Source organism: Phodopus roborovskii, unplaced genomic scaffold (assembly GCF_943737965.1).
Source record: "Phodopus roborovskii unplaced genomic scaffold, PHOROB, whole genome shotgun sequence".
Lineage (NCBI taxonomy): Eukaryota > Metazoa > Chordata > Mammalia > Rodentia > Cricetidae > Phodopus > Phodopus roborovskii.
In genome coordinates this window covers 64,828-77,921 of record NW_026126105.1, presented here as the reverse complement: position 1 = coordinate 77,921, position 13,094 = coordinate 64,828, and the positions used below count along the sequence as shown (strand labels likewise).

At 44.5% G+C, this 13,094-nt stretch overlaps 1 protein-coding gene across 1 annotated transcript; it reads right to left on the bottom strand.

The window, feature by feature from the left end:
• Positions 1-412: 412 nt before the first annotated feature.
• On the bottom strand, positions 413-4,265 carry Usp51 (ubiquitin specific peptidase 51). Its single transcript, XM_051179468.1, has 2 exons — positions 3,966-4,265; positions 413-3,231 (listed from the first exon to the last, which is right to left on the bottom strand). Exon 2 carries the CDS (start codon positions 3,213-3,215, stop codon positions 1,122-1,124), a length of 2,094 nt encoding a protein of 697 aa, XP_051035425.1. The 5' UTR covers positions 3,216-3,231; positions 3,966-4,265; the 3' UTR covers positions 413-1,121.
• Positions 4,266-13,094: the final 8,829 nt, after the last annotated feature.

The following is a 13,094-nucleotide window of genomic DNA, read 5'->3' as shown; positions in this document are numbered from 1 at the left end:
ACGTTCTTATTTACATGTTTTTTTTTTTCTCAGTTGGCAATTTGTGAATATTCTTTTAAAATTTAAAATCTATGATTATACTGAAATCTCTGAAGTGGAATTTATTTAAGGTTCTCTCTTAATATTTTAAAATTTTACTTTTCTTTTAGAAATCATTAAAACCAATTTTTTGTTTCCTAAAATTGCCTTAAATTTTGTTCTTTTAAACAACTTTATCTGATTTTGACTTAAAATTTAATTTCATTCTATATTTTGAAAAATTAAAACTATTATAAGCATAATTCTGTAAATTTTGGTTTTCCAATGCATATATAAATTCTATCCTTTAAACTTTTAGAATCTATGCACTTTCACCTTAAATACTAAATTTTTAAAAGATATTCTTTTGCTATTTTTAAAGTGTTTCTTTCAATAACTACCATATAAATTTTCATATTTCGTCTTAAATTGTAAGAATTTCTAAATACTCTATTTTCACATACTAACAATTTGGAATAATTTTAAATTAAAAACATTTAAAAATATTTTTTCTAAAATACTTAACTTAAAAATTTGACATTTAAAATGTTCTCTTAAAACTTTCAAAAGTATTTTTTAACAATTTTTCCTTTAAAGCTTTAAAGTTTTTCTTTTAAAATATTTGGTTGTTTTTCAGACTATTTGTGCACTCATAACTAGAACTACATAATTAAAACCCCTTTCCTAAAAGATAACCCCCCACACTTAACACAATATCTTAGAAGAAATAAAAAGCACATAGTAAGTCATTTGAATTTATCTGCACCTCCTTCCACCTTGAGCATTCATTTAATTTGCTTTTTGTGACCCTTTTCGACCTCTCCTCCCCTTCCCCAAATTCTTAAGGCTAAATGGTCACTGATAGTTCAATGTCTTCTTCCCATAGACCTATGGAACAGGTTGAAACAGTTCCTTTATGCCAAAATGTCATTTGTAATATAGGTGTTATGGTCACTGTTCACTCCAGGTAGATTTTTGTGTTTCTTTAAGAGGTGCTTGTTGTTGTTGTTGTGATGGCATTGCAATTGTCCATTCCAGGTAGGCTTGTGTAACGCTTCAGGATCCTTGCTCTTTGTTTTTCTGGAAAGCGTTTCTGGGTAAGATTATTCTTTCTCTATATCTTGCCTGTGATAGAACAGTAAATACCCTTCACTATAGAGCAGCTCTTCCATTGTAGCCTTGGTGACAATGGCATCATCACAGCTGAACCACTGGTCCTTTTGTTGACGTATGAAGCTGGTGTAATGGCCACTTTCCAAAGTTCCGTGGTGGTTAATCACTGCAAACAAAGAATACTTATTCTCACTGGGCACACAGTCTGTTAATGGTTGGCCTTTCATGATGCTTTCTTTAGTAGAAGCCAGAAAGGGTGTCATGTCCAGCTCCAAAGGAAATGAGATAAAAGTGTTAATCTTGCGTCTCTGTTTGCCTAAATGTTCAAACCGTTTCAGATGAAAGCAGGCTACAATTGGCAATTTCTTCATTGTGAGCTGTTTGGTAGATTCCTGGTAGCTTTGGCATCGACTGCATTTGATTTTGGCACTGCTTCCCAGGTCCTCTGGCCTTGTAAACCACTGTAGGCAATCTGTGAGTGAGGGGCCTCCTGCTTTATTGCCATCTCTACTCCCTGTGCTACTAGCTCTCTCTGGGGTGTAAGAGCCAGGCAAATCCAAACTGATGTCCCAGCATGGGTCTATAGTGGTAGAGACACCATGACAGACTTGACATGTCAAATCTGACTGCAGGCCACCTGTAAAGATTTGGTCTATGATGCAGTTACAGCAGTTGGGGTTCCCTTCTTGCTCGATGCTATCATCTCTGCTGTGTCTATGCAGCACATCTAATATTGCAATAAGAAACTCATGAGCATCCTGCTGTCTGTACCCGGCTAGGTGTTCTGCATGAATCCATATCAGATGCAGTAATTTATAGGGAATATGAGGACTTTGGTTCCCGGAGTACATCGCTTGAAAAAGGGAACTCATTTCACAGACCAAACACAAACTGGGGCTTGTCATTGTACATTTGTGTTTGTCAGAAAGGAAAAAATCTTTCAACAGCGGAATATGGGTAAGTGCCTGGACAATACAATTCATAAAGCAAGTGTTGCCAAGATTGATTAGCCCTCGGAGGCCTACAGTATAATACACAGTCTTTTTCCTCCTCTTTTTCTTGGGTTTTACCAGGGTGGTCTCCTGTTCTTTTGACTCACAAGTAGACTGATTTTCTTCAGCCTCCAATGTACACTGCTGATAAGAAGCATCTACTGCAGTGGAGGTTATTAGTCCCAGAATTTTCTCTTTTGTTTCTTTGGCAATCTGTTCTATATCTTTGTCATATACATAATCCTTACACATAAAGCAATATATAACTCCATGATAGAGGTCAACTGCTAAATGATGCTGTTTTGTTTCTGCATGTATATGGATATGCTTTTCAGTAAAGCATCCAAAATACACACAGGAGAGACAAGAGTGGAGTCTGTTCTTATGGGTATTACATACATGACAGATGCAGGACTTTGCCTTACGCTTCCTAGTTTCCGGTGTCCCACTCCAAATGAAACGCTGGTAGATCATTCGCAGGTTCTTCCGCCAGTTTTTAGCTACTTTAAAGCTTTCTACGTGGGGGCAGCCTGTGGGACCCTTATCAGACCCAACCTCCAGTAACGTGTTTTCTGCGACATCTGGATCCCCAGAGTAGCCTTGGTCACTAGAACAGCTTTTTCGTGTTTGGGGTCTGTGTAGAGGCCTGGATCTACGCCTGGATTTACGCCAGGCCACCGACCGCAGCGGGGGCGGGGGTGGAGGTGGCGGCGCTGGCGGGGGAGGCGGAGGTTTGGCGGGAGGCGGGGGTGGGGCCTTGAGCCCACGCCCTCCCCTGGAGCGGGACCTGGGCTGGGGCCGAGGGCGGGGCTTGCGGCGCGGGCAAACCGAGCTGGCGTTAGAGTGACAAGCAGCCTGGCTGGAAGGGAGCACCTTATCCTCGCTGCCACTGCCCCTCCTTGTTAAGTTCTCCGATGTGGGCTTGGGCTCCGGCCACGGCTCCGGCTTCATCTCCTGGGCTCCCTGTGTACCCCGCATCGTCTGGTCCATTCTCGCTGCTTTCTCAGCCGCCTGCTCCAAACAGGCTCCTCGACCGCCTCCCGAACTGGCGACGGAGCGGGAGGACCGGGACGCCTCTCGAACGTGGGCCATCGGCTCACTCCCAAGCCTGGGAAGAAACGCGTCTGGAAATGAGCTCTGACTGTGGGTGGAGGGAGACAGGAACTCGTGTGGACGGCCAGCCCAGCGTCATGGCCGCGGCGCCGTTAGCCTCAGCCCCTCCCCCTGCCGCGAGCCCCGCGCGCGGCCGCGGCTCCGCCCCTGCACCGGGGTTCGCGTGGCGTTCCGAGCCCGCGGCTACCTGCTCCAAAGGCCGCCAGAACTGCGGGTACGGGGGAGGGGAAAGGGGGACTGGCCTGAGCTTTAGGGTGAAAAGGATGGCAACTCTTTATAAAAGGCACAACCCACTGTCTTTTTCGGCGCTCTGTGCAGCCTCGCTTTGATGCACCTTTCTCTACGTCCTTTCCTTGCATCCTTAAAACCCTTGAGTCAACAATGTATGTTAAATATGGCTGAAAGGAGGTTATCTTTGGAAAAACTGACTCAGTAGAAGAAAGTAACCCCTGGCTCCTTTCTTACCTATGCTTCAGCCTCTACTCCTAAGCGCACTTGCTGTATGCCACGCTCTAGCGCCCTCTCTTGCTCTTTCGTGCCTGTGCCCTCACACCCCATTTCTTGCTCCTGTCCTCTCATTTCCTAGGGTTTCCCCTAGAATTCAGACTCCCTTCACGCATGACCACCCCCATCCACAGTGCGCGACCCCCAAAGTGCCTGCTCCCTCCCCCGATCCCGGCCCGGCAGCTTCCCCAGCCCGCCGATTTGTAAAAAGGTCTGGGTTGTTACCTGGGGCCCCAAGGCGCTTGATCTAGAAAGTCAGCTGCTGCTGCTGTCCAGGCGCTCCTCTGCCAGTCTTCTCTCTGACCTCTCCTCAGGGCTGGTCACAAGGGGGCCGCCCCCTGGCCCCTCCCATCTCCACGTATGGGCCCCCAGCCCCGGATTCAGGCCTCCAGCAGTGATGAATAGCACCGCTGTCCCCCTAGGCAGAAAAACCCCTTCCTGAAAGGGATTCTACCAGAGGTAACAACAGCCACAGATTTTAGAAAAAGATCTTGGAAAAGCTCAGGCTTTACCTGGCTATGGCAATCTCTACAGGGAAAAAAAAAAAAAAAAAAAAAAAAGAAACTAAAACATCATCATCAACAACCAAAAACTAACCAAGGTGGGGTTAGAGATTTACCAAGATGGCAAATTCTACTGTATTCCTTCCGGAACCTTTAAGATTCAGATCTCAAGAGTAAAGTGGAGAGGTTATTATTCCTGAGAGTCGGGGAGAGGAAAAAAAAAATAAGCACATGATTCAGGCTGAAATAGACCTCAGCCCAGTAACTTGCTGCTTCTACGGGGAAAAACCATAAACACTTTGAGCCTTAGTTCATCGGTCAAAAACAGAATAATCCTAACGTGTTTACACAGAGCGGCAGCATATACGTTCTTCCTGTCATTCTTAACATTTGCAACCCTACTATTCGGTGTTTAGGTTAAAACCAGTAGATAGCACATCGCCTGGCGTCAGCACACTTAAAACACTGCTGTGGGTGAATGTGTAAGGAACCCCCTGAACAGGGTGCTCTGACTGTTTGTATTCAGAGAGCTTTCCTGCAGAGTTGAACCCAGAAATATTTTACCAAGTTATCTCCATTGTATTTCCACACACAGTGGTGCAACAAGTATCTTAGATGTATGCTGATAAAGGAAACATTGGAATCAGGAAAATGTCTGTCTCACTATTTGCTACATTGCCTCAGATTCTGGAAAATACCTTCCCTATTGAAACCTAAGGCGGTTTAGTCTCCCAGCCTGGGCCTGTTCTCCTGCAGTTATCTCATGGCCTCAGGCTACCATCCCAAAGGGAGATTGCAGCCTCTGCCTGCCCAGACCAGGACTGTGGGGACAGCATTATCAACTGGAATCCACACTTTTTGGGACTCATACTACACTTTCAGGCTTTTCCAGGATTCTGACCTCCATCTAAAATTTCTTCTCCCTTATACCTAGATACAATGATTTAGCCTCTAGTCAGCCTTCTCATAACATGTAAGTCTTTGTATAACATGCAAATCTTCTCATAACATATAAGTCTCATAACATGCAAGTATGATCATCTGAAATTCCAGGTGATCATATTTTTGAAATTAAAAAAAAAAGTCTTCATATGAAATGTCTCAGGTTTTTCCGGGATTCTTACTTCCATCTAAGATTTCCCCTCCTTTTTACCTAGATACAATGATTTAGCCTCTAGTCAGCCTTCTCGTAACATGTAAGTCAGGAGAGAGGGGCTCTCTCAGAAGACAGGGAGGATAACATCAAACCTCTTTCGACATTGCAACCAGGGCTTCTGGAGAAATATTTATACAACCTTTTCCCAAGATTACATTTCTATGCCAACCAAACATCCCCAGGAGTCTACTCAAAGCAAAGACTTTCTGCTGAAAGGCTGTTGCTTGCTAGGCTGAGAAGGATGGAACAGCAGCCATGGCCCTGTCTGGCCTTTCATCCCCCTCATTGATGTGGGAGTTACCTAAGGCCTGAAGGGGTAGATCAATAGGTCCTAGAAGAGGCTGAATCCCAAGTCAGTCTCAAAGTCCAGGGTTAACAAAACTAAAACCAAAACCAAAAAAAAAAAAACCATTGTTCAGTAGGATTAAGAGGGAGCCCGAAGAGACACAGGAAGCCTACTTCCCAAAACAATTGCTCTCCATATTCAAGTGCTGTGAATGTCCCATACAAAAGCTGCATGTACACTGTGAAAAGTAACAGTCACATTCTGTTATGTCTATGGCTCAAACAAGTAAAACTTGATGGTAATCAGCAATTTAAATGCTCCAACTGAAATTCCAGGTGATCATAATAGAAAATACAAAATGTCTTCATCTGAAAAGTAGGCTGTCTTTGGGACCTATCTCAACCCTCTACCCTCGCCCCCACCCCCAACCCCGTGTCCCCTGTGTGTGTGTGTGTGTGTGTGTGTGTGTGAGAGAGAGAGAGAGAGAGAGAGAGAGAGAGAGAGAGAGAGAAAGAGAGAGAGAGAGGAGGGGGAGGGGGTATGACGTAGTCAAGTCTCATTCAACATTCACTTTTGCTTGCACAATGCTCTTATCTAGGCCATGTTAGACTGATTCCTTGAATCACTCCAATATAACCCCATCAAACTAAATGTCCTCTTCATTAAAGATGATGTGGAGGGACAGTTTTACTTCCAATGGCAACATGGTTTAGTTGTGTGGACACTGGTAGCCAGGTCTCCAGAAATGCCGTGACTTTCTGTGGCTGACACTTGCTGTGTCAATGAGGACTTTGCATCAATTAATCTTTAGTATCTGCTACCCATGGGTCAAATGCCCATATCATTTAAAGCTGCATACAGTACATTGTACATCATAATATGTGAAGTCAGCCTTTCTAAGGGAAAGGGGTTATTGAAGATTCTAGGTAATTTCAACTTGTAAAATAAAAGTTAGGGTACATAGAATTTAGGTTCTTGCTACAGGAGTAGAGACTATTCTGTTTCACTTGGCAGCTTTGGGGAGGTGATTTTCCCTCCTTGAAGTCTGAAGCTGTATGGTGTGAAGACATGAGTTATTTTTGCCACATGGATATTTGTTGCCATTGTACACAAAATGTGAGATACTTGAGGTATAGTATAGGGCTCTGTGTGACCTCGTCAGATGTCCTCAGCTGCTTTAGGAGAAACAGCTTTGAAATGTGGGATTTACTGTCATCTTCCTGTGTGTTCTGACCTTTGTACTTCCAAACAGTAAAGACATCCCTCTTGTCCTACATTCAAAACATTGCTGCATGGACAGGTTGGCATTTCAACATTTTGTCTATGGTCAGCAACAATGGCTGCCACCACTAAGTCCCATGTCCCAGTACTAACCTGGTGCCTACATGGAATGATGAAAATAAGAGATGGCCACGTTCTTTCACTGTGTGGGTCTCAGAATCACAGTTAAGCACATCACAGTCCGTTTCCCCACTGTAGAGAGCACGAGATGGGTATCCTATTGACCGGATCAGATCTTCCTATTCTCTGTAATGGAGAGTTGCAGAATGAATGGAAACAGGCAGTTTTACATTGACCCTGACTTTTAAGTGTGCATATGGATGAGAAAAGTCACACTTGCTTAAAGACAAAGAATCAAGGATCCTTTCTCTTTGTTCTTTCTTTGAGGCAGATGTCATTCCTAAACTGTCCTTGAACTCACAGTCCTCCTGCCTCTCTCCCCATGTATTGGGGTGATAGGTGTGCAGGCTCATGCCTAGCAATCCTGTAGGCTCATGCCTAGCAATCCTTTGCTTCCTGTGTTCCCAGTTTCATAAAAGTACTTAGAGGAATGGAAAATGCTGCCTTTCAAGATGAACGGCCTAAGCTAGGGGACAATGTTGGTGCGATTCAATTGAACTGATGTATATTGCAGGTGAAGGTTGTTCTGAGAAACACCATTCACTAGAGCTGGCAGGCAACCCTGTACCTTAGAGATACCTTAGAGATTTGAATCATGGCCTGTAACCACATATTCTGTTTTTAATCTTCTGATTCAGGAAGTTGTAGAAAAGCAACAACCTAGTGTTTTGGTTCAATGTGACACGTCTATGATAGCTCAGAGGCCTCTATTTTCAGTGGGACTATGGCGTCTCATAGGAGGAGATTATTGACCCTCATTTTCACTATCAGACTTGATACAAAGTTTTTGCTCTTGTTATCTGTGATGTGTTCCATTGGAGCAAGAGGAGGAAGTGGTCTTGGAAATCAGGATGGGTCCTTTATATCTCTTAGTATTCTTAATTAGAAATGATTGTATTGCCTATGATGTGTGTTTTTCCCACCTCCCTCTTTTTTGGTACATGAACTATGCATTGAGTCACTGTGCATGAGCTGAATGTTAGAAGCAAGTGTCCTGTGTGTCAAGTCTCGACCCTGTACAGAATGCCCTTGACCTGCTTTGTCCATTACCTATCTTACAGTGTTCTAGGAACTGGAGACTTGAGCCCCTTCCTTCTGCTATTAAAACACCATCAGGCCTGTGTAGACAGGATGCTGTGGAGTGCAAAGGCCTATCGCAAATACTTGTGCATGTGTAGGAAAGCAAACCACACTGTTTTCAATGTTTCTGCAACTGGTGGTGGGATCACTCCTATGCCTTCTTTGACAAGTGAGTAATGTAAAGGAGGAAAGCCCACACACACATAACTCTTTCGAGGTCATCTTAGGGAGTAGATATGTTTCCATGTGCCTGCTGCTTTCTTTTTTCACAGGCACATATGTGTGTATGATTAATATTCATTCTTGTGCACTTATGGCTAGAAAGTGATTGTCTCCAATGCAGAAATATTCATACTTACATACATTACAGATCAACAAAAATGTTCAAACTCCCTGCTTGCTGTTGTATATAGTCTGTATTACAAAGTAGTTGCTAGGGAGTAAATCAGCTTCTAAATCTACCTTTCCCACAAAGGAAAGTTTTTGATACCTGCTTCTTAAAATTGGACTTTACAAATGCATTCACACACAGACATGCACCCACACACATACCAACATTTACTCAAGCAATTCTGTGTGCCTCCCACATACCCAGACTTTGGGAACTTGACTCAGGTGGTACCTCATCTCACCCCTATAAATGGTATTTGATACTACACTCTGGGAAGATTGTCACTCCCACCACTTCTGAGAAGGAAGTAGGTCTTTAGGGGCAAGCATCTGTTAGCCAGAAGGACTTTCAAACTGCAAGGATTCTTTACTAAGTTGCTGTTTCCCTGAAAATGGTTCTGCCACTGTAAAACAATGGTACATTCCTTCTGACACTGAAAAACCTAAGTGCACCTTGATTGATTCTGTGACAAACTCACAAAATAATTCCTGCTATCTGAAATTTTCATTCTGCAGATACCTGTGTGTGTGTGTGTGTGTGTGTGTGTGTGTGTGTGTGTGTGTGTGTGTGAGAGAGAGAGAGAGAGAGAGAGAGAGAGAGAAAGAAAGACAGAAAGAAAAAGAGAGAGGTAGAGAGAGACGGAGACAGTGTGTGTGTGTGAGAGAGAGACAGACAGAGAGAGAAAGAGGAAAGAGAAAGAGTGGAACAGAGACAGACACGGTGTGTTCTGAGAGAGAGCCAGAGAGAGAGAGCCAGAGAGAGAAAGACAGAAAGAAAAAGAGAGGTAGAGAGAGAGACAGAGACAGTGTATGTGTGTGTGTGTGTGAGAAAGACAGAGAGAGAAAGAGAAGAGAGAAAGAGAGGGACAGAGACAGACACGGTGTGTTGTGAGAGAGAGCCAGAGAGAGAGACAGAGAGAGAGAAAGACAGATAGAAAAAGAGAGAGGTAGAGAGAGACAGAGACAGTGAATGTGAGAGAGAGAGACAGAGAGAGAGAAAGACAGAAAGAAAAAGAGAGGTAGAGAGAGACAGAGACAGTGTGTGTGAGAGAGAGAGAGACAGAGAGAGAGAAAGAGAGAGAGACGGTGTGTTTTTTTTTTGTGTGTGTGTGTGTGTGTGTGTGCGTATCTGTCTGTGTCTGTGTTTGTGTGTGAACATACAGCACAGCCAATCAACTTACCCGAGATGCACACCATCCTATACAGAGTTTGCTTGTCCGTCAAAGGCAATAATAAAGAGTGCAGCCCATTTAAAGAAAATGCTCTCAATTAAAGATCAGGAAGACATCACCTTCCTTCCCTGAGTGTGGCTTCTCAGGGAGTTGTGGAGGGTGCTGGCATCCACGGAAGAAGGCCTAGAGACCTAACCCTGTGCTCAGGACACGTCTGTGTTTCACTTGCTGTTGTTCCCACGACAGGCCATTTTGCTATTTTCCTGTCCCGATTTCTGGCCCCAGACTCCACCTGACCACTCACCAGTAAAGCATTTGAATGTTTTTAAATTTTGGACAGTCTATTGTGGAAATTTTCAAACACAAGAAAGCAGAAAGTGTGCTACAATGTAATCAGTGCACTCCATGTACCCATTAAGCTCAAGAGTCATCAGCTTCAACAATCATTAACTTTTTCAATCCTTGTTTCATCTTTCCTCCATCATCATCCCCGCCTCCTGTGCCGTGCTGAGGAGCCAAGTGCACACATCAAATCCTTTCCTCCAGGAATAAACAGATAAAGACATTTTTAAACATACCCTCCAGTCCAGAGCACAGTCAAGAAAAAGCAGGAGCGAGTCAACAGCACCCACTCAGTCCACTCCTCTGTCTGGTCCCCAGTTGTCCCAGGGAAGCTTTTCAGGGGACATGAAGGTCTATGCCTATGCCTCTGGTTGCTATGTCTGTCATATCCACAACCAAATTTGTTCTTTTGTTGAGGAAAAGACAGCCTGTTGTGAGGGCTGAAGGAAATCTCACAGGTGCTTGGGTTAGAAGGGATGTGGGGGAGGACAGGAGTTAAGGATTCCCTGACTCTTGAGTCCTGGAGTTGACCCTGGACACTTCTGGAAGAGAATACCTCTCCTATCTACTCTAAGGTGTGTCTTTACTATGGTGCCTTAGTCAGCCTGTTTTTAGTGGGGGAGCACACAGAAACAAAAGGCCTTAGTAGGAAATAGGCAATTTACTGCCATAAGCATGGGTTCAGCCTTCCCCAGTGAAGGCATCTCTGTCAGAACACATTTCTCTGGAAAGCACATAGCACCCCCAACAACTCTGGATGGCTTCCCTTCTGACCCTCAGTGTGCCAGGTCTGTGATAAATCCCTGCAGGATCACTAAGAAACTTGGTTTGTCCCTGACCTAGGGGTAAATATTCCAAATGGGGTGTGGGGAGGAGGGGATGATAGAGACATATAGGCAGCATAAAACTCACTTGTTAATTCTACCGATCCACTGCATCTTACCCCTACTTCACAGATGATGCCTTCTCTGGGGACTCTCAGGAAAACTTGACCAGTGGGATGCCAGGTAACCACTTGGCCTCTGGAGCTCACTGACTCTGCCTTTGTGATGTCATGAATGGAGAAGTGATAATGAGTCCTCATCATGTGGCTGCCAGAGTTTGGCAATGACCATAAACAAGAGCTGGATGATGGGGACACTATATTTATATAAGAAACACAGTGTGCCAATCCACTGCAAGGCATCTTTGATCTTCCTAAGACCTAGGGGTAGACAGGATGTGTGCTCCTTTGAGGAGATGGGGTATGTTGGGGATCAGAGAGAAGGGCATGGTGAGCAAGAACTCAACCCCAGCAGTTAAGGGGTCAGGCAAAATTCTGCACTGCCATATGGAATTTCAGCAGGATTCATGGGAAGAGGGAAGACTTGAGGAACAGGAAGTGAGGGAACAAAGGAAGGCAGCAAGATGAAGGAATAAAGACAGAATATAGGTGGTTTTAGAGAGGTGGAGGCAGGGATGCAGGGCCAGAGACAGAGACACACGGAGTGAAAACTGGTTAAGTCTGAGTGACCTCATCCTGTTTTCATGAAAGTGTTATAAAAGTGGATGTGTGGAAAGGTTGGTTGCAGTGAGGCTGTGATCCACCCATATCGGGCTGTGAGTTAATGCCTGGAGATGGTAATTTACTGCAGTCTAGATGAAGAGATGCCACATTGACTCATCCCTGCACCACCAAACCCCACTCAACTCCCATTGCCCACTGTTAGGAGAGATTAAGCCTGCCTCAGAGGAGCTGGGGATGTGGCTCAGTTGCTCGAGACCTTGTGTAACATGTTGAAATTTAGCATGGAGGCACAGGTCTATAAGCCCATCTCTGAAAGACCCCAAGCAGGAAGAACAGAACTTGAGCTGCAGAGTGACTTCAAGGCCAATTGAAGCTTCGTGAAAACACTCCACCACCACCACCACCACCACCGCCATTGACCTGACCAAACAACCACTACCAACACAACTAAAAAGGCATTTCCCTATTTGTCAGTATACTCATGCCAGGGTTGATGGGTCATCTGGGAGTTTCGTGAAGAGGCCTCAGTCACCCCAAATAACTGGGAGGGAATATGGAGGGGGTCAGTCTACAAATGGGTTGGACAAACACAGGGAGGTTAGGATTACTGCATGGGCTGATGGGACAGAAATTGTGGAAACTCTATTATTAATAATAATAATAATAATTGAGATAATATCCACTCTAGGAGCCTGTGTGTACGTGCGTGCGTGAAAGTGCTCCATGGTGGGAATTACATGAGTGCAAGGTCCTAGGTATACAATGCATAATCTCATAAGAACCCAAAAGCAAAAGTCATGCTTCCAAATACCCTTTTCCTGGTGTGTTTTGAATTCTCCCTGGTGTTCTATTAAATGCTCACAATTGGAGTTAGTGAAGAAAAACCCTAGATATGTGTTCTACCACAGTTCTAGAGGTGACCAGTCTAATAGGAAGTTCTTGGCAGGACTGTGATTCCACCGATGCCCCCAGAGAGACCCATTCCTGTGCTCCTGGAGCCATCCTTGCTGCTCTAGACTGGAAGACGCTTCTCCCGCAAATCAGTCTGTGCTTTCACAATGCATTCCATGGCTTTTGTATCTCCCTCACTGTGTGCCCTCCACGATTTCAATGAAGACTCAGTCATGTGGGCTTTGGGGTCTGTCCCAATGCACTATTGCTCTATATTTACTAATGACAGCTATGAATGCTTTGAAATTGGAAATGTAAAATTTGAGTGTGGACCCACAGACAGCTAGCTTTTGATGAAATTGATTGGAGCCCATTGTTACAATGAATTGCACATTAGGCACTCACATTGGAGATCACCTGGAGTTAATGCTGCACTCTCTTGGATAGCCAGCCACATTTTCAGAAATGGAGCAGTCCAAGAAGGAAGCAATACCGGAGTTGGGCAGACACATCCTCAGTCCCCGAAGGCTAGCACTCAGTAGGAAATGAACCCTGGAATTCTCCTACTGGCCCTGATTCCCATCCTCCAGGCTCCTGCTGTCACTTCTATAGAGGGCAGATGCAAT

Bases quoted from the DNA above. Each gene is read 5' to 3' on its own strand.
- Usp51 (XM_051179468.1), bottom strand. From the start codon at position 3,215: ATGGCCCACGTTCGAGAGGCGTCCCGGTCCTCCCGCTCCGTCGCCAGT.